At 46.2% G+C, this 25601-nt stretch overlaps 2 protein-coding genes across 5 annotated transcripts in view; one reads left to right on the top strand and one right to left on the bottom strand.

The window, feature by feature from the left end:
- RHBDL3 (rhomboid like 3) overlaps window positions 1-3900 on the top strand; it is a 61274-nt gene extending 57374 nt beyond the window's left edge. For both annotated transcript variants that reach the window (XM_003933019.4, XM_003933018.4), the window contains one exon: window positions 256-3900. In XM_003933019.4, coding sequence (XP_003933068.1) covers window positions 256-527 — 272 coding nt within the window. In that variant the 3' untranslated portion in view covers window positions 528-3900. The remainder of the gene's footprint in view (window positions 1-255) is intronic.
- On the bottom strand, window positions 3805-23256 carry C17H17orf75 (chromosome 17 C17orf75 homolog). Of its 3 annotated transcripts, none has more exons than XM_074388389.1 (10): window positions 22987-23256; window positions 22234-22314; window positions 19672-19797; window positions 18393-18536; window positions 18097-18154; window positions 15200-15319; window positions 14646-14710; window positions 14340-14476; window positions 13181-13284; window positions 3805-8218 (listed from the first exon to the last, which is right to left on the bottom strand). In XM_074388389.1, exons 1-10 carry the CDS (start codon window positions 23124-23126, stop codon window positions 8078-8080), a joined length of 1116 nt encoding a protein of 371 aa, XP_074244490.1. In that variant the 5' UTR covers window positions 23127-23256; the 3' UTR covers window positions 3805-8077. The 3 variants fall into 3 exon arrangements, with proteins under 3 accessions (XP_074244490.1, XP_039332051.1, XP_039332052.1); XM_039476117.2 differs by having other exon boundaries at window positions 3805-6384; window positions 22987-23253; XM_039476118.2 differs by lacking the exon at window positions 3805-8218 and adding an exon at window positions 8580-10749 and having other exon boundaries at window positions 22987-23241.
- Between the last annotated feature and the right edge of the window lie 2345 nt (window positions 23257-25601).

Raw genomic sequence — 25601 nt, 5'->3', positions numbered from 1 at the left:
CCTGTTTCCCCCATAGATGTGTCTCTTCCTGAAATTATCTTATGTACGTCATTGCTTACTGGTTTATTGCCAAACCCTGTAAGCTCTGGGAGAACAGAGGTTTGCATGTCTTTGTTGCTACTGTGTCCCCAGTGCAGAGAATGGTGCTTGGCCTAATAGGGAATGAATTCACAGGCAGGTGATGATGTGAAGGCCCCTCCCTCAGCCCTGGCTCATGGCCCTCCAGTGACCTCTCTTTGCCTCCTCCCCTTTCAGTGAGCATGGAGTTCGGGCGGGCCGTGTGGCTCCGCTTCCACCCGTCGGCCTATCCCCCCTGCCCTCACCCAAGCTTCGTGGCGCACTTGGGTGGCGTGGCTGTGGGCATCACCCTGGGCGTGGTGGTCCTGAGGAACTACGAGCAGAGGCTGCAGGACCAGTCACTGTGGTGGATTTTTGTGGCCATGTACACTGTCTTCGTGCTGTTCGCCATCTTCTGGAACATCTTTGCCTACACCCTGCTGGACCTGAAGCTGCCGCCTCCCCCCTGAGGGCTGGAGGCCCAAGGTAGGGGAGGGGAGAGAAAAGCAGCACCCACAGGGAGCACCTGCAAGTTTTTTTCTCATCACCAGCTCAGCGAGGCCAGGCAGGCAAGGACAGAAGACTCTGGGCCACTGAATTGTTTGTGTTTAGATTTGGACAGTGGATACCTTTTTCTGAAAGGCACCTGGTGGAGGAGGAGATGTGGCTACTGTGGTTTTTCTAGGCTGCTCTGATGACGTGGGGCCAGGGTGAAGGTCTGGGTTGGGGGAGACTGGCCCTCCCTCCCCTGGGCTGGGCTTGTTCCACAGGGCCAGGGGTGCCCCTCAGTGCAGCAGCGTCTTCCTCATCCTGTACCCTCAGAGACCCTGAGAGACGTGGGAAGACCCGAGGGTTGTTGTGGCCAGGCATGGCCTCTCTCTAGCCATGTGGTGTCCCCTCCACAGCTGCTGGGTCTGGAGCTCTGATAAAGAGGACCTACTGGACATGTCAGCTGTGACCTGGCTGAAACCAGGGTGCCCTCCTGGGCCGGTCAGTGGGCACTGGGGCATGGTCTGTTGTGCCAGGGCTGGGCAGAGCAGGGAGGCTGCAGGCTCCAGGCCCCCTCTTGCCCTGGGGGTACCCAGTGAGAGGGATCCAAGCAGGGGGAATAAATGTCATCCCAAATCCCACCCCGGAGAAGACAGACCGAGGACCAGCTTTAGACTTCTCCCTCCCTTTCTTCCAGAATGTTGGCATCTCACACTGGTGCGCCAGCCTCTGTGCCCAGCCTTGTTTTAGGGTCTTTTTCTTTGCTTTTGCTGCCCTGACCCTACTTTGTGCCTCTCTTTGGTTATGGAGACAGTGTTTTGATATGTGTTTGCGTGTGTGTGTGCATACGTGCGTGTGTGTGTGCGCGTGCGTGCGTGATGGGAAAGGCAATTGAGGCAAGTCAGTCCCTGCAGAGAAGGCACAGCAGATGCAGGGGGTCATGTGGGTGTCGGTGCGAGGTGGGAGACTATGGTGTGCTGTGGTTGCTGACTGCCCTTGCCTGACAAAGCCTGTCCCCTTCTTTCCCATCTCCTGTCCCTTCCACACCTGCCCCTGAGCATCACTGACCGGCAGCAGAATGGCCCTGCTGGAGGGAGAGCTCAGCCCTTCTGGGATCCCCAGGTGCTGAGGTTTGCCAGGTTCAGCTCTTGTTTCCCTCTGGGATGGCCTTTGTATCCAAAAGATTTCCGTCCTGTCTCCCTTGGGAGAGAAAGAGCTTTGGGGGCTCAAGAGAGGCTGGAGTAAGGACTGTTGAGGCCACATGTCCATTTGAGTTGGGACAGGAGGCTATAGGAAGAGGAATTCCAACTTAGGTGGAAAACTTTGCCTCGGGACAATTGCTGGGTGCGTGGTTGAACCTGAGTGGGAGGGCAGCCAGTAAGCTCAGAGACTTGGCTGCAGGAGAGAACATGGCCATTATCACATCCACCCCACCCTATCTCACAGGTGAAGAAATGAGATTGCAGGAATGACCCTCCTAACAGGAGCTGGTGCAGGCCCCGAATGGAGGGCATGGGGATGATCTTTGACAAAAAAATGATACTCCCTTTATTGGGCTCTTGGAATTCTTAACCACTGACAGCCCAAAAGAACAAAGAATATCAGGCCTGGGAGGAGGCAGAGGGGCTGGGCGCATCCAGAAACAGAGGCAGGAGCATGGGGACTGTCTTCCTCCAGCCTCATGCCCATCCCAGCCCTTGAGCATCGCGAGGTCCAGGGTTACTCAGACTGGGCATTTGGGGTCTTGGGGAATGGTGGCTTCCCATCCCGGTGAGTACATGTAAAAGGGCTCACTCACTCACTGGCAGGCTAGGCTCAGCCTTTCCCCATCTTGGCCCAACGCTAACTAGCTTGCCCTGGCCTCATGTATAGCTTCCCTGGCCAGTGTGGTGCTGTGGGTGGCAGTCTGAGGCACTATGGGGGCATGTCTTGGGTGGAGTTGCGTCAGCCTGGGCTGTCTCGTGTGTGCCCTGCCTGCTGTTCTCTGCCCTAGTGATAGAAAGGTGTAGATGGAAGAGTCAGCACCTCAGAGGAGGAGGATCTGCGGCTGTGGAGCTGGGCTCAGGGAAAATCAGGGGAGGATGCAGAAGGAGCCAGGACGTTGCTGCCTCTGCCCTGGGCTGCAGCTACAGTAAGCCTAAGAGCCATGTGGTCCCTTCCTGGAGGGTGGAGAATCCCCTTCAGATTCCTGTCCTGGCCTCTGGGGCTTCTGGGGTGTGGGTGGAATGAGCAGAGTGCCACCTCTGTCTGGTATGACCTGGAGAGGGGGCTTCCTTTCTTAGGGGCAAGAAGGCAATGAACTAGAAGACTCTAGAAAGCCCTCAAAGAAGCGCTGAGTTCCCTCGGGGCCTCCCACAAAAGCTTGTTACGAGAAAGACAGTGGAGGCAGAATCGTGTCTCCCACCATGTTAAGTGTGTCCTCTGCTACGAGGGACCCTCATCTACACCTTAGACCAGCAGCCCCAGCCCTTCCCTGTCAGGGCACCCACCTCCACCACCTCTTCCAACCATGACTTCTAAGCAGAGCCACAAGCTGAAGTCATAGGGTCACTTCAGCAGACCCAGGCCTCTCCTCAGGTCAGGAGGCAGCTGTATGGTCAGAGGGGTTCACTCGGTGGCATCTGGCCTTCTCCTCAGCAGGTCCCACCACCCTCCTGGTAGCACTTCCCCTGGCCAAGGCTGGCCATGTCTTCCCTGCCTCCTTCCTTATCCCAGTGGCTGCTGCCTGGAGGGTGGTGTATATATCTTCAGGCTGGTGGAGGTAGGTCAGCCTTTTATCCACAGCATACAGAAACTAAAAGCTGGGGAATCCCCAAACAGCAGCCGTAGACTCACTGGCTCACTCATTAAACGGGAGAGGAATCACAGAAACTGGGGAAGGGAAAACAAACCTTCAAAGGAGAAATTTCGCTTTAATGACACTATTCATCATTCATTTTTTAATTAGGAAAAGCTCCCTAATGAGGCTCGTTTGCCAGCTAATAGGACTCTTGATTTTGATGAGAACCATTCTTGCCCAGAGGATTAGGGGAGCCACTGCTCCCCAAGCCAAGGTCTTCCCCCAGTGTCCAATTTAATCTGCAAATACGTAATGCCGATTCCCTGCGCGCCCTGAAAGCCCTTTCCTGGCATCACTCACGTTGCTTCCGGTGCTGGCTGGAAAGCACGGTTCTCCTCTGCCTTAAAAACAGTGCCCCTCCGTGAACTGCCCCTCCGAGGACTTGCGTAAGTGGAAAAAACAAAACACAAACTGCAATGTTTGTTTCTAAGTATTTTTGTATTGTGTACATTCTGTATATTTTTGTTGTAACATATTATTTGAGCACAGATTCCATTAAAGATTTTTTTTTCCAAGCCACTGGTTATTCAGGAAGTGACCTGAAGGGCTGGTAGTAGGGCCTGTTTCATCTGGGTCTGGGTCAGGGTGGGTGGGAGAGGACGAACAGCAGCAGTGGTGGATGTAGGATGTCTATAAAATACAGATCGGGGCATCAGTGCTTGGCAACAGTCTGTAGCTCTGTGCGTCTTACTTTTTTCAAATCACTGAACTATTTTGGGTGGTTGATAAAAGCTATGATTTCTCTTTCCATAAAAATGCATATGTACTGACTGGGTGCAGTGGCTTACACTTGTAATCTCAGCACTTCAGGATGCCGAGGAGGGCAGATCATGAGGTCAAGAGATTGAGGCCATCCTGGCCATCATGGTGAAACCCTTGCCTCTACTTAAAAATACAAAAATGAGCTAGGTGTGGTGGCGCATGCCTGTAGTCTTAGTTATTCAAAAGGCTGAGGCAGGAGAATCGATTGAACCCAGGAGGCAGAAGTTGCACTGAGCCGAGATCATGCCACTGTACTCTAGCCTGGTGACAGAGTGAGACTCTGTCTCAAAAAAAATGTGTATGTATGGGCCCAGTATGGTGGCTGTTAGCTGTAATCCCAGCACTTTGGAAGGCCGAGGCAGGTGGATCACTTGAGGTCAGGAGTTCGAGACCAGCCTGGCCAACATGGTGAAACGCTGTCTCCACTAAAAATAGAAAAATTAGCCAGGCAGTAGTGGTGCGTGCCTGTTGTCCCAGCTACTCGGGAGGCTGAGGCAGGAGAATTGCTTGAGCCTGGGAGGCAGAGGTTGCAGTGAGCCAAGATCCTGCCACTGCACCCCAGTCTGGGTGACAGAATGAGATCCTGTCTCAAAAAATAAATAATAATAATAATAAAGGCAAGCTCCTTGGAGAGCCAGAAGCTGTTGAATTCTTTTTGCCTTTACCTCCTCTCCCTTTTTTACTTTCCTGGTTCTTCCCTGTGTTAATACTAGATTCTCATTCTTCAATAAATTAATAAGGCACTTCCCAATAATAAGGTAATTAAGAAATGAAGGGTCGGGCACGGTGGTTCACACCTGTAATCCCAGCACTTTGGGAGGCCAAGGCGGGTGGATCACTTTAGGTCAGGAGTTCAAGACCAGCTTTGCCAACATGGAGGAACCCCATCTCTCCTAAAAATACAAAATTAGCCAAGCATGGTGGTAATTGCCTGTAGTCCCAGCTGCTTGGGAGGCTGAGGCAGGAGAATCGCTTGAGAGGTGGAGGTTGCAGTGAGCTGAAATTGTGCCACTACACTCCAGCCTGGCAACAGAGTAAGACTCCTGTCTCAAAACAACAACAAAAACCACATTTAGGCACTTTGTTTTTACATGTATATGTGTGTGTGTGTATATATATATATATATATATATATGTATATATATATGTGTGTGTATATATATGTGTGTGTATATATATGTGTGTGTATATATATATGTGTGTGTGTATATATATGTGTGTGTATATATGTGTGTGTATATATATGTGTAAATATATATGTGTGTGTGTGTATATATATATATATATGTATATATATATATATATATAATGTAATTTGTGTGTGTGTGAGATGTAGTTTTGCTCATTGCCCAGGCTGGAGTGCAATGGCGTGATCTCAGCTCACCACCACCTCTGCCTCCTGGGTTCAAGCAACTCTCCTGCCTCAGCCTTCTGAGTAGCTGAGATTACAGGCATGTGCCACCACACCCAGCTAATTTTATATTTTTAATAGAGATGGGATTTCTCCATGTTGGTCAGGCTGGTCTTGAGCTTCCGACCTCAGGTTATCAACCTTCCTCGGTCCCCCAAAAGTGCTGGGATTAAAAGTGTGAGCCACCACACCTGGCCTATTTCTTTATATTTGAGACACGGTTTCACTCTGTTGCCCAGGTTGGAATGCAGTGATATAATCATAGCTCAGTTACTTTGAGCTCCTGGGCTCAAGTGATCTTCCAGCCTGAGCCTCCTGAGTAGCTGGGAAGACACATACCAACAGATCCTGCTAATTTTATGTTTTGTAGAGATGGGGTTTCACTGTGGTGCCCAGGCTGCTCTCCAACTCCTAGGCTCATGCAGTCCTCCTGCCTTGGCCTCTCAAAGTGCTGGGATTACAGGCCTGAGCCACCATACCCAGTCACATTTAAGAACTTTAGCATTTTAGAGAACTGGGCTGCTGTCTCAGACCTCCAAGTGAAAAGACTTCATTGAAGCCACCAGGGTTTCCATTAACTGAGAAGACACACAGTTAGGAAATGTGGTCCTAGTAACTGCCTTTTATTTCCAAGAAGCCCACAGCCTTTCCCGGCACCTAGTCGGAGGGATCCTCTGGTAGAGGACAGGCATTCTGTCATGGTGAATAATGAATGAGAGTGAAAGAAAGTGACTTGGGTTATTAAGTTCTATGGGTATAACTCTACTGGACAATGAATAAAACATTGTGAGGAAAATTGCTCTTAGATTCTGCTTGATGCCTCCTCCTGCAAGAAGAAGAAAGGTATATCCCAGCAAGTGATTTGATTTTCTTCAACAAATGCCTTAGTATAACAAGTATAATTTCCTCACAAACTTGTTGGGGATACAAATGTTAGGCCTGAGGATTGAGCTCATTACATAAAAATAATTGTCTTGATGAGAAGCTAAGTTTTATTATTATAATTACAAATTAATTACAGATGAACTAAAGCCATTTTTCATACATGACAAATATACATTTCCTCTGTGTATATGGCTCACAAGTAATATACATAAATGTATTCCATGTCTGAACAAATCCTTTTTAAAACTTTAAAAGCCATGGCCAGGTGCAGTGGCTCACGCCTTTTTTTTTTTTTTTTTTTTTTTTTGAGACGGAGTTTCGTTCTTGTTACCCAGGCTGGAGTGCAATGGCGCGATCTCGGCTGACCGCAACCTCTGCCTCCTGGGTTCAAGCAATTCTCCTGCCTCAGCCTCCCGAGTAGCTGGGACTACAGGCACGCACCACCATGCCCAGCTAATTTTTGTATTTTTAGTAGAGACGGGGTTTCACCTTGTTGACCAGGATGGTCTCGATCTCTTGACCTTGTGATCCGCCCGCCTCGGCCTCCCAAAGTGCTGGGATTACAGGCGTAAGCCACTGCGCCCGGCCTGGCTCACGCCTATTAATCCCAGCACTTTGGGAGGCCAAGGCAGGTGGATCACCTTAAGTCGGGAGTTCAAGACTAGCCTGACCAACATGGAGAAACCCTGTCTCTTCTAAAATTACAAAAAATTAGCCACTCATGGTGGCACACGCCTGTAATCCGTTACTCAGGAGCCTGAGGCAGGAGAATTGCTTGAACCCGGGAGGTGGAGGTTGTGGTGAACTGAGATCACAAAATTGCACTCTAGCCTGGGCAACAAGAGCAAAACTCCATCTCAAAAAGAAAAACAAGAAAACTTTCAAAGCCAAGATAGCTTATTAAAATTTGAATACAGTACATGTTTCTAGTCATGAGCTCTGTGGTTTCTTCTCATGACCAAGATATTCAGTTCCATGACCCCATTTTCCTTGTCTTCAGTAGTGACATACTTCTTTAAAAAAAAAATTTGTCGGCCGGGCGCGGTGGCTCAAGCCTGTAATCCCAGCACTTTGGGAGGCCGAGGCGGGTGGATCACGAGGTTGAGAGATCGAGACCAACCTGGTCAACATGGTGAAACCCTGTCTCTACTAAAAATATAAAAAATTAGCTGGGCATGGTGGCGTGTGCCTATAATCCCAGCTACTCAGGAGGCTGAGGCAGGAGAATTGCCTGAACCCAGGAGGCGGAGGTTGCGGTGAGCCGAGATCGCGCCATTGCACTCCAGCCTGGGTAACAAGAGCGAAACTCCGTCTCAAAAAAAAAAAAAAAAAATTTGTCACACTTTTTTTTTTTTTTAAAGTAAGACTACCAGAGGCTGGACACAGTGGCTCACTTTGGGAGGCTGAGGTGGGTGTTCCCAAGTCTTGGGCTGCTTGAGCCCAAAACTTTAAGACCAGTCTGAGCAACATAGTGAGACCCCATTTCATTAAAAAAAAAAAATGTGGCCAAGTGCAGTGGCTCATGCCTGTAATCCTAGCACTTTGGAGGCCGAGGCGGGTGGATCACGAGGTCAAGAGATTGAGAACATCCTGGCCAACATGGTGAAACCCTGTCTCTACTAAAAATACAAAAATTAGCTGGGTGTGGTGGCACGCACCCGTAGTCCCAGGTACTCTGGAGGCTGAGGCAGGAGAATCCCTTGAACCCAGAAGGCAGAGGTTGCAGTGAGCCGAGATGACGCTACAGCACTCCAGCCTGGGCGACAGAACTCCATCTCAAAAAAAAAAAGTATACATATAAAATAAAACTATCATACAGAGCTATGTAATGTAGTAAGCCTACATTACAAAAACATGTACAAACACACAGAGAATATATAAGTACACCTTGCATATGTCCATAAATGATTTGAAGCAGGTAACACTTTTGCTTTTAAATGACATTTACAACACAGACTCTTGAATGGCAAGAATTGGAAAATGAAGTATTTTTTCAGACTTAAAATGTTGATATGTTAATGTTGCTGACTTAAAAAAATGATTTCCAAGTGGACAACCAACTACATTGGGAAAAGAGAGTCAGATTCAATGATAGTGTCGTAAAATTGCTGGTTTTCCTTAATCACTCTGACTGTATTTATTTATTTTGAGATGGAGTCCCGCTCTGTCGCCCAGACTGGAGTGCAGCGGCACAATCTCAGCTCACTGCAGCCTCTGTTTTATGGGTTTGTGCTTCTCTGAGGGAAGTGAGAACACAAGACTTCTGTTCTTCAAGCTATTCTCCTGCCTCAGCTTCCCAAATAGCTGGGACTACAGGCACACACCACCAGGCCAGGCTAATTTTTTTAACTTTAGTAGAGATGGGGTTTTACCATATTGGTCAGGCTGGTCTCAAACTCCTGACCTCAGGTGATCCTCCCGCCTCAGCTTCCCAAAGTGCTGAGATTCAACATGCACCACCGCACTCAGCCACCTTGACTTTAATACTATGAAAAATGCTACTTAGATTTTTTTCTATACTGCCTACAATCCAAGTTATTAAAGTTTAAACCATATGAAAGCATTTATGAAGATCCTGAATTGTATTTCTCATTAAAGGAAAAGAAATGCTTGGCGAGTCATGTCCCAAGGCTTATGTAGAGAAGGCAGAAGGCCGCTGTCAGTCATTCTGAAAGTTAAAACTCAGCACTTAATGTGAATTTAGATCCATTTAAGAAAGGATTCCTCAGTTTTATGGGTTTGTGCTTCTCTGAGCATCCTGAGGGAAGTGATAACACAAGGCTTCTGTTCTTCTATGCAAAAATCATTATCAAATGAATTTATTAAAGAGCTATGCCAAGCAACTGCAATCATATATGTGTAGCTGCATAGGCTTCCATGGGAATTGTAAATGGCTAGCTGAGGGCACTTTCAATTGATTCAGAGTACAACAATCTGAGGCTTGTAACAAATGTACAAAAAACTAAAATCAGGCCAGGCACAGTGGCTCACACATGTAATCCCAGTACTTTGGAGGCCAAGGCGAATGGATCACGAGGTCAAGAGTTCAAGACCAGCCTGGCCAAGATGGTGAAACTCCATCTCTACTTAAAAACAAAAATAAAAATAAATTAGCCAGGCATGGTAGTGGGTGCCTATAATCCCAGCTACTCGGGAGGCCAAGGGAAAGAACTGCTTGAACTTGGGAGGTGGAGGTTGCAGTTAGCCGAGATCGCACCACTGTACTCCAACCTGGGCAACAGACCAAGACTCTATCTCAAAAACAAAACAAAACAAAAAACAAAAACAAAAAAACCCTAAAATCAAGGAGTTTAACTCGAATATGAAGAACCTCTGTTTGCATTCCTTATGTTACAGTTTGCTTGTAAACTGTATGTACTTTCTTTTCTCAACACTGTTTTAAAACGCCAGCATTTTCACCAAAAAGAAAACACAGGCTCTTCATAAATGCCTGTGAACAAATGAATGAGAAAAAGTGGTGACTGGGGGCGACTTCAGCAGTAGCTTTATCCTAAAGCTGGTATATCTAATTTTAAAGCTCATTTAATTTCTTACATACTCAGGATTTGCATTTAGACTTAAATCTGACTTTTAACATCCATGCCATTATCAACTAGACACAAAAATGCATCAAGCACCCACAGGATGCACAGACCTCTCTTTGAAATGGTGTAGTGGTATTAATCTGTTCTAAGACTAAGATTACATTTTTTTTTAAGAAGCTACAATCCATTGAGAAAGAAGTATTATGATTTTTCTGAGAAGAAAAGTTGCTAAATACTGCAACTCCTGAGAAAAGCCACAAACAAAATCATCTCTGAAATTTTTTAAGCACTAACTTCCTGAAGCCTGGAATTTACAAGGCCAGGGAGACACTAAAATTCCACAACTCTCACACACATATCTATCTAAGATTCAGCGAAGATGCTCCTCAGATTTTTAAGTTAAATTGTTAAAATATGAAAAGAAAAACAATCTGGATTGAGTTTCAAATAATCTTAAGCAATCCTATGAACAATTATAACTGCAATCTCAAACACTAAGGCTCAAATATAAAAACTTGATCATACAATTATCTCAAAACATAAGATCAAAAACTTTGGTCAAGAGCTTCTTTCATGAATTCTTCAAGGACAGCTACCACATTTTTGGCTTCAGGCATTTCTTCATGTTCTACTTTAACAATCTTCAAAAGTATATCTCCACTACCACAGTTCTTTAGGAACATGTAACATTTAAACAAAGCATAATGATTCATTTCTGCCTGTCGGATAAATCTCTTCAAATTGTTTGTGTCTTGTATGGCCTAGAAACAGATAAAATGATTACCCAGTTAAAAATGCATTAAGTGAGGCCGGGCTCGGTGGCTCAAGCCTGTAATCCCAGCACTTTGGGAGGCTGAGGCGGGTGGATCACGAGGTCAAGAGATCGAGACCATCCTGGTCAACATGGTGAAACCCCGTCTCTACTAAAAATACAAAAAAATTAGCTGGGCATGGTGGCGTGTGCCTGTAATCCCAGCTACTCAGGAGGCTGAGGCAGGAGAGTTGCCTGAACCCAGGAGGTGGAGGTTGCGGTGAGCCGAGATCGCGCCATTGCACTCCAGCCTGGGTAACAAGAGCGAAACTCTGTCTCAAAAAAAAAAAAAAAAAAATGCATTAAGTGAAATACTAATGAAGCTCAAAAAATACCTCCCATCCAGTAAGAACTCAACATACGTTGCTGAATTGTTTGCTTTTCATATTAAATATTTCCAAAATTTAAATTGTAGTATGCTTTGCCCTTGGTAGAAGAAAATCACTTTTTTTTTTTTTTTGGGACAGAGTTTCACTCTTACTGCCCAGTCTGGAGTGCAATGGCGCAATCTCGGCTCACTGCAACCTCCATTTCCCAGGTTCAAGTGATTCTCCTGCTTCAGCCTCGCAAGTAGCTGGGACTGCAGGTGTGCGCCACCACACCCGGCTAATTTTGTATTTTCAGTAGAAACAAGGTTTCAACCATGTTGGTCAGGCAGGTCTCCAACTCCTGACCTCAAGTGATCCACCTGCCTTGGCCTCCCAAAGTGCTGGGATTACAGGCCTGAGCCACTGGGCCTGGCTGAAAATCTCTTATACAAAGTAAAAATACTTTAAAAATCTCCTGCCCAGCATGGTGGCTCACATCTGTAATCCCAACACTTTGGGAGCCCCAGGCAAAAGGACTGCTTATGGGCTGGTAGTTTGAGACTAGCCTGGTCAATGTAGCAAGACCCCATCTCTACAAAAAATAAAAATAAAAATAATTAGCCAAGTGTGGTGGTGCATACCTGTAGTTCCAGCTACTCAGGAAGATGGCCTGAACTCAGGACGTTAAGGCTACAATGAGCCATGATTGCACCACTGCACTCTAGCCTGAGTGACAGAGTAAGATTCTGTCTCTTAAAACAAACAAATGGGCCAAGCACAGTGGCTCACGCCTGTAATCCCAGCACTTCGAGAGGCAGAGGTAGGTGGATCTCCTGAAGACAGGAGTTCGAGACCAGTCTAGCCAACATGGTGAAACCCCGTTCTACTGAAAATATAAAATTAGCTGGGCCTGGTGGCCCACGCCTGTAATCCCAGGTACTGGGGGAACTGAGGCAGGAGAATCACTTGAACCCGGGAGGTGGGGTTGTTGCAGTGAGCCGAGATCATGCCATTGCACTCCAGCCTGGGTGACAGAGGAAACGCTGTCTAATAAATAAATAAATAATAAACTTTACCTCGAAAAAAGAATAGGTTATAAACAAACAAACAAACAAAAAACTCCTAAATAAGGTGATATCAGAAAATCTGTCCCCATCAGAATTTTTTTTTAGAGTCTCACTCTGTCACCCAGGCTGGAGTGCAGTGGCACAATCTGGCATTGCAACCTCTGTCTCCTGGGTTCAAGCAATTTTTTTTTTTTTTGAGATGGAGTTTCGCTCTTGTTACCCAGGCTGGAGTGCAATGGTGCGATCTCGGCTCACCGCAACCTCCGCCTCCTGGGTTCAGGCAATTCTCCTGCCTCAGCCTCCTGAGTAGCTGGGATTACAGGCGCGCACCACCATGCCCAGCTAATTTTTTGTATTTTTAGAAGAGACGGAGTTTCACTATGTTGACCAGGATGGTCTCGATCTCTTGATCTTGTGATCCACCTGCCTCGGCCTCCCAAAGTGCTGGGATTACAGGCGTGAGCCACCGCGCCTGGCTGTTCAAGCAATTTTTGTGCCCCAGCCTCCCAACATAGCTAGGATTATAGGCATGCGCCACCATGCCCAGCTAATTTTTCTAATTTTAGTAGAGATAGGGTTTCGCCATGTTGGCCAGGCTGGTCTTGAACTCCTGGCCTCAAGCAATCCACCTGCCATGGTCTCCCAAAGTGCTGGGATTACAGGTGTGAGCCACTGCACCTAGCCCCCACCAGAATTTTGAAAACTTAGGCACTGAACTACTTTTTTGGTGCTTTGCAACTAACGTAAGTCACAAATTGTAAGACTGATGTTCCTTAAATAAATTGGGTTGAAAGCAAGTATTCAACACAATTTAATAGAAATGATATGTATACAGAAGCTACCAAAAAATTAAAATAAGTAAATGCCTTCTGATAATTCCGGTGTTGAGAACATCCTAATTAACAGACATCACAGCTATAAAGCAGATTTGTTACTCTGTCACTGGTACTAATTAAAATGCAGACAAAAATTTTATGTGGCGATTGGCACACAGCCAACTAATTACCTTTAATTTAAAGTTCTCCAGTACTTGTCGGAAAAGAAAAGGGTTACCTCCTTCAGCACCATTTAAAAACGCTTGCATCCAATCCTCACAAAACCGGTTACTTCCTGTAAAATATTTCAGAGACTAAATAAAATGAAATTTTACAAAGCATGATTCATATATTTCTTTATAAAAACATCTATAATGAATTATTTAAGACTTGTATAATGGCCTAAAAAAACAGTGTGCTCACCACATGGCTAAGGAATACCAAAATGGTTGAAGCTCCCTATATGCCCCTTCCCAATCACATCCCCCTTTCTTTCCTATCAGAACGGATGATCATTCCGACAGACGTTTTTAAACTTCTGCCACATACCTTTGCATCTGTAAGCCTTATCTGCATTATTCTCTGTATGTTAAAAGTTTTATGTATTTTTTCTTTTATGGCTATTTCACTAAATAGTATGTTTCAGAGCTATATTGACACATGCAGCTCTAGTTCATTCATTTTCACTGCTCTGTTATATTCCATTGCATGAATATAGCAGTCTATCAGTTTTCTTGATAAACACTTAAGTTGCTTCCAATTCCTTGCTTTTTCAAATAAAGCCTTTATGGACATTTTAAAAGTCGTCTCTTTGGCCAGGCGCGGTGGCTCATGCCTATAATCCCAGCACTTTGGGAGGCTGAGGCAGGTGGATCACAAGGTCAAGAGATTGAGACCATCCTGGTCAACATGGTGAAACCCCGTCTCTACTAAAAATACAAAAAATTAACTGGGCATGGTGGTGCGCACCTGTAGTCCCAGCGACTCAGGAGGCTGAGGCAGGAGAATTGCTTGAACCCAGGAGGCGGAGGTTGCGGTGAGCCGAGATTGCGCCATTGCACTCCAGCCTGGGAAATGAGCAAAACTCCATCTCAAAAAAAAAAAAAAAAAAAAAAATCATGTCCTTGTGTACACATAAAAGAATTTCTTTATGCACCTAGGTGTGGAATTGCTAGGCATGGCATGATTTCCATGTTTCTAGAATTATATTGTTTTGAGCAAGTGGTTTCTCATGGTTTAAGATAACCATGTAAAACTGTACAAGGCAGGAAGAAGGTATCATATGCTCTCACTGCAAAGATGGCAACTCACAAGAGATCTAGGAAGACTGCTTCAGAGGTTGCAGCTTACCTGCATTGTGGAACTGAGGCTGGGAGCCACTGCAATCGATGACCACAGACTTATGCTGCTCCTCTGTCATGGCCATGCACAAAGAAGTCATGGTGCCTTCATGAATAAGTCCTTGAAGACTGGCCACACTCAGAAACCTGCCACACACACAAGCCAATTTCCACAAACAATATTGCAGGACAGAAGGGTGAAAACAAATTTATTTTGCACTGGGCTGGTGAGGAAGGGATGTGGGGCCGGCTTACAAACAGATGTCATTCTTGCTGAGGAAAAGCTTTTCTCTTTGAAAAAAACTGTGTTCTTTACCTGTTAATGTCTCTCTTTGTTTTTTCATCTGATTCTTTAACTTCAACAGGAGTATAACTCAAAGCCTATGAGAGAAAAATAAAGCCTGATCAATACATATATTCCAGTTTTTCTTGAGCAGCTACTCATGACTAAATGTCCCCAAAAGTCCTCACCATACTTGACAATTGATGGGCACTAGTCATAAGCTCTCCAGTCTTGTTCAGCCACTGCTCATTAACATTTTTATAGAGTCAGAATTGCTTTGGACTTTTGTTTTCCTTTTCAAATTGTTTTGGAAACTATACCTTTCCCAGATCACTTTGAAAAGGAATTATCTTAAAATGTTTTATCCTATTAGGAAGACTCAGTCAGCATTTGTAATTCAACTCTACCTTAGTAATATAACTTTCTAGATCTCAGAAAATAAAGTGTGGTCTATCTGGATGGCAAGCATAGTTTAAGTGAGTATTTTGGGAAGGGGTGCGGAGTCATGTGCAGAGAAAGTGAGTATTTTTCTAAATGAGCTAAAGTGATCTCAGTTAAGGAAATGCTCTCATTTGGGTAGTACTTACAGCATGTAGCAGAAAGGTAAGCTTTTCCTGAAACAGAATAACCACCCTTTGGATTGGGCATACAACATCCTCAAACCAGCTGCTCAGATAGGACTTTATAGGACTCTCCAGGCCCCTTTCCTAAATCAAGAAAGAATGTCATTTGCTTTAATATAAGCCTTCCTTTTAGTGGACTTAATATTTTCTTTATCATATCCTTGGTGGTGAAAAAGACCAGGATAGACACTTCCTTTTTTAAAGCTAAAACCACCAATTCAAAAAAAAAATGTGATATACTTTTCCTGGCTTGTTGGGTAGGGTGAGGATTAAGTCTGTACTCAATGTATAAAATGAAGAGACTGAATTAATAGGGTTCTATGTTATTTCTTCACCAGGAAGAGCTGGGCATTTACGTGTCCCTCTCCTCCCACTATACCATGCACTCAATGGAGATACTCATTGAATAATCCTCATTTCCCTGGCACCTGTGGTACAGTGTCTAAAACATGCCTAGTATGAGCTTATTAAGTATCTATTGAATGACTAAATGAATGTAGGTAGAGAATTCATTTGTATTCAGAATGTGAATAGGGAAGGATACAAGTAACTCATCAAAGCACTCCAGCCCACTCCAGATGTCAGACAGGCTGCCATAAGCACATCTGGCTTTCTAGGCTATGCTGCTCTCTGGAGACTAGTCATACAAGAGCTCTAGTCTCGGAGAACAGCTCCCCTACACTTGCATCCCCTGCTCACTCCTGTACTATCCCTTCCTCTCTCCTGTAGTATCTTCTAAGTATGTGAAAAGTAAAACTACTACTATATAGGTAATAGGTAGTAAATTTGTGAGAGTCATGACTAACAACTGCTGCAAGCTGAAAGCATTGTTTTTGTTTGCTTTTTTGAGACAGGGTCTCGCTTTGTCATCCAGGCTGGAGTTCAGTGGTGCAATCACAGCTCACTGCAGTCTCAACTTTCCAGGCTCGAGTGATCCTCCCACCTCAGCCTCCTAAGTAGCTGGGACTACAGGTGGGTGCCACCATCCCTGGCTAATTTTTGCATTTTTTGTAGAGATGGGGTTTCACCTTGTTGCCCAGGCTGGTCTTGAACTCGTAGGCTTAAGTGATCTGCCTGCTTCAGCCTCCCAAAGTGCTGAGATTGCAGGTGTGAGCCACAACACACAGCCAATTTTTAAAAGGTTTGAATAAAACAGTTAATATGGATATGCCTAATTCATAAAAGATCAATTAATGAAAGTAGAGTGTTTCTAAGAATCTTCAATGTTGGCCGGGCACGGTGGCTCAAGCCTGTAATCCCAGCACTTCGGGAGGCCAAGGCGGGTGGATCACGAGGTCAAGAGATCAAGACCATCTTGGTCGACATGGTGAAACCCCGTCTCTACTAAAAATACAAAAAATTAGCTGGGCATGGTGGCGTGTGCCTGTAATCCCAGCTACTCAGGAGGCTGAGGCAGGAGAATTGCCTGAGCCCAGGAGGCGGAGGTTGCGGTGAGCCGAGATCACGCCATTGCACTCCAGCCTGGGTAACAAGAGCGGAACTCCGTCTCAAAAAAAAAAAAAAAAAAAAAGAATCTTCAATGTTGAGTTCAAGAACAATAATACTATTGCATAGCATGTCTTTGGTGCCACAGGCTGCATGGACCACTACTTCTGACCATAATATAAATCTTATATGCCTAGAAATCAGGCAAAGGATATCCTCTTCTTCACCAGGCATGTTACTACATGCCATTGAATAGACAGAATTTTCCACAGATACAAAACATCAGAAGTAGTCTTATGAAACTTTCAGCACTTATGGGACTGTGTTCCCTATATCCCTTTAAAATCACCTGTAGGCTGGGCGCAGTGGCTCACACCTGTAATCCCAGCACTTTGGGAGGCCGAGGTGGGTGGATTACTTGAGCTCAGGAATTCAAGACAAGCCTGGGCAATATGGCAAAACCACATCTCTACCAAAAATACAAAAATTGGCCGGACGCGGTGGCTCAAGCCTGTAATCCCAGCACTTTGGGAGGCCGAGGCGGGTGGATCATGAGGTCAAGAGATCGAGACCATCCTGGTCAACATAGTGAAACCCCGTCTCTACTAAAAATACAAAAAAATTAGCTGGGCATAGTGGTGCATGCCTGTAATCCCAGCTACTCAGGAGGCTGAGGCAGGAGAATTGCCTGAGCCCAGGAGGCGGAGGTTGCGGTGAGCCGAGATCGCGCCATTGCACTCCAGCCTGGGTAACAAGAGCGAAACTCCGTCTCAAAAAAAAAAAAAAAAAAAAAAAAATTAGGAGGGCATGGTGGTGGTACGTGCCTGTGGTACCAGCTACTTGGGAGGCTGAGGTGGGAGGATCACTGGAGCCCAGAAAACCTGCAGTTGAGCCATGATTGTGCCACTGCACTCCAGCCTGGGTGACAGAGTGAGACCCTGTCTCAAAAAAGAAAAAAGAAAAAGAAAAACCACCTGTAAGCTGGGCACAATGGCTCACACCTGTAATCCCAGCACTTTGGGTGGCTGAGGCAGGAGGATTGCTTGAGGTCAGGAATCCTAGATAAGCCTGGACAACAAAATGAGACCCCATCTTGATAAAAAATACCAAAAGTTAGCCAGGCATGGTGGTATGTGCCTGTAGTCCCAGCTACTTGGGAGGCTGAGGTGACAAGATCACTTGAGCCCAAGAGGCTGAGGCTGCAGTGAGCCTGATCACACCGCTGCCTTCCAGCCTGGGCAACAAAGCAAGACCTTGTCATTTAAAAAAAAAAAAAAAAAGTCACCTCTCTACTAGCTCACAAGGTGGCAAGTTTCTAGAATATAGATGTCTTTGTGTCTACCTATATGATTTGACAAGTATAGCAATCACAACATGTTAACCATTTCAGTTTTTAAAAACCACTGTCACCTTACCTCACAGTTCATGTTATTTTTCAGGCCTTGAATGTACTTGTCCAATTCAAGCCTGAAAGTATGTTCTTAAGGAAGCAATAAAGGATGAATAATGAAAGTAGTATTTTCGTCTCTCAATGAGAAATAACGTAAGCTGCAAATGAAAACAAGCCAAGGCAAAATGGCCACATGAAGGTATGAAATTCAATTAAACACACGAGGAGTAGAAAAGCTTTCTGGAGGTTGGTAGTAATACTCTTCCACCTGCCTTCCCATGTTTCCCTTCCTGATGTCCTCAAAAACCAGAGAAAGGATATAGCTCAAGTCCTTTGTCAGAACCTCCTAAAAAACAGACCACATATTCTGAAGGGTTATGTTCAGAGTCCAGTGTTACTGTTTCAGGAAGCAGTTTTTCATTTTGGAAAAGGCAGTAATAACAACCAACTCGGTAACCTGGAATTCTAGAAAAGAAAGAAAAAGGTAAAATGTATTATTTTGGTTACTCATGCATCTATAGATTTGTGGACTGCTCGAATTCCAGTCATCTTGATCTGGCAATATCATTAAACTGCCCACTAATTCAGAGCTTCCCAGACTTCTCATTGGTTTACCTGTAGCAGCAAAGAAAAACAAATGTATACCCTGGTGGGCTTCAGTTAAAGCAGCCCCTAACATACATGAAATTTCTTTGAATTATCCTGTCTTATATGAAAAAGTCATACAAATTTCACTCTAGTTCATACCCATGTTTATATTAATAAAAGCATGTTCTCCCCTCTCCCAAACCTTCACAAATTAATGCTTCAGGCAGATGTGCCAGGTGGCCTCATCCTTGGGACGTGGCCTCATACTCCTGAGGGGACCTGTATGCTAACCTCACAGTCTGAATTGAACTATAATAAAGAGATGTAATGGAAAGACAGTTGGAATTGGACTGAGAATGCTCATGTTTAAGCCTGAATTCCATCAATTTGACCAGAAATTTTACATAAACTTCTCTGAGTTTATTTCCTCATCTGAAAATGGAAATAAGAGTATCTGCCATTTCCCCATTGTAAGGAGAACTGCATCAAAGTTTGTGAAAACACTTTACAAATTGTATATACACTTTCAGTTTTAATAATTGACTCTTTTCTTCTTCTAAGTACAAAACTTATTAGCCTGGGCAATATTAGCCTGGGGTGGAACCCCAGTTCTACAAACAAACAAACAAAAATTTTAAAAATTAGCTGGGCATGGTGTTAGCTGCCTGCAGTTCCAGCTACTTGGGAGGCTGAGTTGAGAGGACTGCTTAAGTCCAGGAGGTCGAGGCTGCAGTGAGCTGTAATCATGACTCTGCACTCTAGCCTGGGTGACAAAGCAAGACCCTGTCTCAAAAAAATAAAACTAATTAAATAAAGTATATTTGGGTGCCAGGGTCTCTGCCATTCAATTAATTTCATTCCACAAATGTTTATTTGTGAGGCCCAGTGCTTGGGCTGCCAGAGAACAAAGAAATTCTGCAGGTCTAGTAAGAGCTGATCTTTTGGAGTTTCTGTCACTTCTCATATTTAGTTCAGAAATAAAAACTCAGGACACAGCACATTTTGCACTTACCTCAGCTCCACAGATGCAACATTACCCAGCCCTTCAAAGACTGCACCTTTTGAAAGACGCTTAGCAATGAAACTGCGCAGCTCTGGCTCCACTTCAGATGGTAGATTACTATCCACCAAGGAGAGGCTTGACAAATGAAAGACACACATTCTTTACTAGTGGACCAGTGTATTCACACCCATTAAGTCAGACAGAATGGTACCAATGCCAGGGGCTCTTTTAAGGACTAGGGAAAGCTGTCCTTATGACCCCTATTGGTGAGGTTTCTAGGTATGTTTATCACTAAGTATGATCTACTTCATCAAATAGCTTAAAATATTCCTATCTTTCCAGCTCATTCTCTCCAGCACTGTGACTCCACTGGAACCCCCAATCCACTGACTCTACCTCTTCAGCCTCTCAAGTTTCTCATCTTACTTCCCTTCTTATTCAGCCTTAATTCCATGATCAGTCATTATAATCACACCCCTGCACACTTTCTTTTTTTATCTTTCTTTCAACTTTATTGATGTATAATTGATTTTTTAAAAACTTCAAGGCGGCCAGGCCTGGTGGCTCACACGTGTAATCCAAGCACTTTCGAGGCCAAGATGGGCAGATCACCTGAGGTGGGGAGTTCAAGACCAGCTTGACCAACATGGGGAAACCCTGCCTTAATTTAAAAAAAAACAAAAAACAAAAAACAACAAAAAAAAAAACTTCAAGGCTGGGCAAAGTGGCTCATGCCTGTAATTCCAACACTTTGGGAGGCAGAGGTGGGCGGATCACTTGGGTCCTGGAGTTCAAGACCAGCCTGGGCAACATGGCGAAATCTCATCTCTACCAGAAATACAAAAATTAGCCAAGTATGGTGGTCAGTAGTCCCAGCTACTGGAGAGGCTGAGGTGAGAGGATCACCTGAGGCCGGGGAGGTTGACGCTACTGCACTCCAGCCTGGACGACAGAGCAAGACCCTGTCTCAATTAAAAAAAAAAAAAGCCGGGCGCGGTGGCTCAAGCCTGTAATCCCAGCACTTTGGGAGGCCGAGGCGGGTGGATCACAAGGTCGAGAGATCGAGACCATCCTGGTCAACATGGTGAAACCCCGTCTCTACTAAAAATACAAAAAATTAGCTGGGCATGGTGGCGCGTGCCTGTAATCCCAGCTACTCAGGAGGCTGAGGCAGGAGAATTGCCTGAACCCAGGAGGCGGAGGTTGCGGTGAGGCGAGATCGCGCCATTGCACTCCAGCCTGGGTAACAAGAGCGAAACTCCGTCTCGAGAAAAAAAAAAAAAAAAAAAAAAAAAAAAAACTTCAAGGCGGCCAGGCCTGGTGGCTCACACGTGTAATCCAAGCACTTTCGAGGCCAAGATGGGCAGATCACCTGAGGTGGGGAGTTCAAGACCAGCTTGACCAACATGGGGAAACCCTGCCTTAATTTAAAAAAAAACAAAAAAAAAAACCAACAAAAAAAAAACTTCAAGGCTGGGCAAAGTGGCTCATGCCTGTAATTCCAACACTTTGGGAGGCAGAGGTGGGCGGATCACTTGGGTCCTGGAGTTCAAGACCAGCCTGGGCAACATGGCGAAATCTCATCTCTACCAGAAATACAAAAATTAGCCAAGTATGGTGGTCAGTAGTCCCAGCTACTGGAGAGGCTGAGGTGAGAGGATCACCTGAGGCCGGGGAGGTTGACGCTACTGCACTCCAGCCTGGACGACAGAGCAAGACCCTGTCTCAATTAAAAAAAAAAAAAGCCGGGCGCGGTGGCTCAAGCCTGTAATCCCAGCACTTTGGGAGGCCGAGGCGGGTGGATCACGAGGTCGAGAGATCGAGACCATCCTGGTCAACATGGTGAAACCCCGTCTCTACTAAAAATACAAAAAATTAGCTGGGCATGGTGGCACGTGCCTGTAATCCCAGCTACTTAGGAGGCTGAGGCAGGAGAATTGCCTGAGCCCGGGAGGCGGAGGTTGCGGTGAGCCGAGATCGCGCCATTGCACTCCAGCCTGGGTAACAAGAGCGAAACTCCGTCTCAAAAAAAAAAAAAAAAAAAGGCCGGGCACAGTGGCTCAAGCCTGTAATCCCAGCACTTTGGGAGGCCGAGGCGGGTGGATCACGAGGTCAAGAGATCGAGACCATCCCGGTCAACATAGTGAAACCCCGTCTCTACTAAAAATACAAAAAATTAGCTGGGCATGGTGGCACGTGCCTGTAATCCCAGCTACTCAGGAGGCTGAGGCAGGAGAATTGCCTGAACCCAGGAGGCGGAGGTTGCGGTGAGCCGAGATCGTGCCATTGCACTCCAGCCTGGGTAACGAGCGAAACTCTGTCTCAAAAAAAAAAAAAAAGATTTATTTCTGGCTAATCACCAAGCACATTATCAGTATGTGGATTTGTTTGCCCCAGCCTTGAATGAATCAGGAATGAGGAAATCAGGATGAGAGTCCCTAGGGGATAAGAGAAATTGATGGTTTGACTCAGGGAAGGCTCAGTGGAAATGGAGTGCCCACTGACATGCACAGGCCAGAGATGCAGGGAAGATAAAAGCACATGCATGAATTATGGTGAAGCTCTTTTTACCTGAAATCATCACCAGAGGGAGTTTCTGCATTTGTGCCACTTGGGCTTCCGTCATCACTGTCCCCTCGTTGCTGTGCCAATCTGCAAGCCACAAAAGCAACAGTGCTATCAATTATAGGCTCTAAACCAAGAGGAGTATGGCGGCCTTGCAAGCAGGGTAAGGCAAGGAGTCAACTAAGGCGGAAGTGCACTGCCTATCCTCATGACGACGAAAACCCTACAGCAGTGCTGACAAGAGCCCCTTCTCTCTCCAGTCCACCTAAAGGGTGGAGAAAAGGCTACCTAAAAGATTCAAGGAAACTCCTTTAAAAAACAAACCTGACAGGGCCAAGAAGGCCCCAGGAAAGTCAGTCAGGAGGAGGGAAAAGAGGAAGCAGGGGTGCGTGTGACGGAAATGGGAGAAAGTGGAGAGATAGTGACAGAAAGGACAGAGGACGGGAACTGAAATTATTGAGCGTGCAGGGCATTGCGCTAAACAAAGGGCAGCCGCGAGAGTAAGGGGCTGGGATGATACGGGGCAGATGAAGGGCAGAGGCATGGTCGGGCCAGGCATACAAGTCCAGGATGGGGGCGGGAAGAGCCGCGTGAGGCGGAGAGGGCCCTTCAGACCAGAGACCTTGGTTGGGAGAGGAGAAGATGGCTTTTAGGAGCGGCCGGGCCGCCGGGCCGGGGGTGGGGTACAAGGCCGGGCGGCGGGCCGGGGGCGGGGCCGCAGGGGCAGGCGGATGGGCAGGCCGAGCCGGGCGCCGGCACCTGCTTCCGCGGTAGCTGTAGAGACAGTAGTGGCTACTGGGCGGCGGCTCGAGTCTCCGCTCCTCGGCTGAGCCTCCCTCTTCGCTGCTCTCTAGCTCCTTTTCATCCCCATCCAGCGATTCCTGCAAGGAGGGAAGCATCGCGGCAGCCTCGGAGCGGCCCTGTGTCTCCGCCAAACCGCTCCCCGCTGCCGTGCAGCCGTCGGTATCTGGGCTCGTCCGGCTCTCGGCCCTCGCACACCTGCGTTCCGCTTGTTTCCCCGGGTTCTCAGGCCTGGAAAGGGAGGCTCTTCTCCCCGCAGGGACTGACGGGCGCAGTGAGTTCGCCTTCACTGAAAAGCTTTTACCATTTCCTTTTAACTTATTTTCGTTTGAGACGTCTGGGGAACTTACCATGTGATAAAGGTTGGCACGACTACCTAGCCACAGGGAAAAGAATAAGGCTACTCGTTTGCCTCCTTGCGCGCGTGCCAGCACGTACACACACCTGTCTGATCAAAAAGTTAAGAATTTAATCAATGAGAGGTTCTTAATTTTGCCCAGGTTGGCCTGGAACGCATAGCCTCGCCTCCTCAAGCGCCAGGACAACTAGCCAGAGCCACCGCGACTCCCAAAAAGTTAAGAATTTAAAATAAAATTTTAAGTGAAAATATGGGATAATTTTATTAATTCTTGAAGTCAAGGTCTTTCTAAACATAACAAAACACTTAGAAGCCAAACAGGAAAACATTTTAAAACTCTTACTATATAAAAACTGAAAGGCCAGGCAGGATGGCTCACGCCTGCAATCCCTGTGCTTTGAGAGACTGAGGCAGGTGGATCACTTGAGGTCAGGTGTTCGATACCACCAGCCTGGACAACATGGTGAAACTCCGTCTCTACCAAAATTACAAAAAAATTAGCAAGGCATGGTGGTTTACACCTATAGTCCCAGCTACCCTTGCAGTCTCTGCCCATTACCGGTCCTAACACCAATTCACATTTTCAGGTGTTTCTTTCTGTAACACCCCATTCTCTGGTACCAGTTTTCTGACTCAGTCCATTTCATCCTTTATAAAAGGATACCAAAGACTGGGCAATTTATAATCAACTCTTAAAGGTCCTACTTTTTTTTTTTTTTTTTTAAGACAGGGTTTTACCATGTTGGTCAGGTTGGTCTTGACCTCCCGACCTCAGGTGATATGCCCACCTTGGCCTCCAAAGTGCTTGGATTACAGGCGTGAGCCACCATGCCAGGCCAAAGGTCCCACTTCTTTTTTTTTTTTTTTTTTTGAGATGGAGTTTCGCTCTTGTTACCCAGGCTGGAGTGCAATGGCGTGATCTCGGCTCAACGCAACCTCCGCCTCCTGGGTTCAGGCAATTCTCCTGCCTCAGCCTCCTGAGTAACTGGGATTACAGGCACGCGCCACCATGCCCAGCTAATTTTTTGTATTTTTAGTAGAGACGGGGTTTCACCATGTTGACCAGGATGGTCTCGATCTCTCGACCTCGTGATCCGCCCGCCTCGGCCTCCCAAAGTGCTGGGATTACAGGCTTGAGCCACCGCGCCCGGCCCCACTTCTTAACATTGTTACAATAGCAATTAAATTTCAACATGAGTTTGGGAGGGGACAAACACTGGAACCATAGCACCATGTGAAGGAGGAGGCAGACTGGAGTGATGTGTCTACAAACCGAGGAATGTCAAGGTTTGATGGCCATCACCACAAGCTAGGAGAGGACATGGAACAGATTCTCTCATAGAGGCTTCAAGAGGTATGTCCCACCAGCACCTCCATGTCAACTTCTAACCTCCAGAACTGTGAAATACATTTCCACTGTTTTAAGCTACTCTACGTGTGTCTGTGTGTGTGTTGTGTGTGTGTGTGTGTGTGTTGTGTATATTTTTATTTTTATAGGGACAGGGTATCACTTTGTTGCCTAGGCTGGTCTTGAACTCCTGGGCTCAAGAGACCCTTCTCCCCCATCCTCCCAAAGTGCTGGGATTACAGGTGAGCCACTACACCCAGCCAGTAAGTGTTATAGCAGCCATAAGAAACTAACACAGGGCCGGGCGCGGTGGCTCAAGCCTGTAATCCCAGCACTTTGGGAGGCCGAGGTAGGTGGATCACAAGGTCAAGAGATCAAGACCATCCTGGTCAACATGGTGAAACCCTGTCTCTACTAAAAATACAAAACATTAGCTGGACATGGTGGCGCGTGCCTGTAATCCCAGCTACTCAGGAGGCTGAGACAGGAGAATTGTCTGAACCCAGGAGGCGGAGGTTTCGGTGAGCCGAGATCGCGCCATTGCACTCCAGCCTGGGTAACAAGAGCGAAACTCAGTCTCAAAAAAAAAAAAAAAAAAAAAAAAAAAAAAAAAGAAAGAAAGAAACTAACACAGGACCTGGTGCAGTGGCTCAAACCTGTAATCCCAGCACTCTGGGAACCCAGGGCAGGCGGATCACCTGAGGTCAGGAGCTCAAGACCAGCCTGACCAACATGGAGAAACCTCAACTCCATTAAAAATACAAAATTAGCCGGGCTGGGTGGTGCATGCCTATAATCTCAGCTACTCGGGAGGCTGAGGCAGAAGAATCACTTGAACTTGGGAGGCTGAGGTTATAGTGAGCCAGG

This window comes from Saimiri boliviensis, chromosome 17 (genome assembly GCF_048565385.1).
Source record: "Saimiri boliviensis isolate mSaiBol1 chromosome 17, mSaiBol1.pri, whole genome shotgun sequence".
NCBI classification, from domain to species: Eukaryota; Metazoa; Chordata; class Mammalia; order Primates; family Cebidae; genus Saimiri; species Saimiri boliviensis.
The sequence above is the reverse complement of the archived record's forward strand: the minus strand, read 5'-3'. Positions and strand labels throughout refer to the sequence as shown.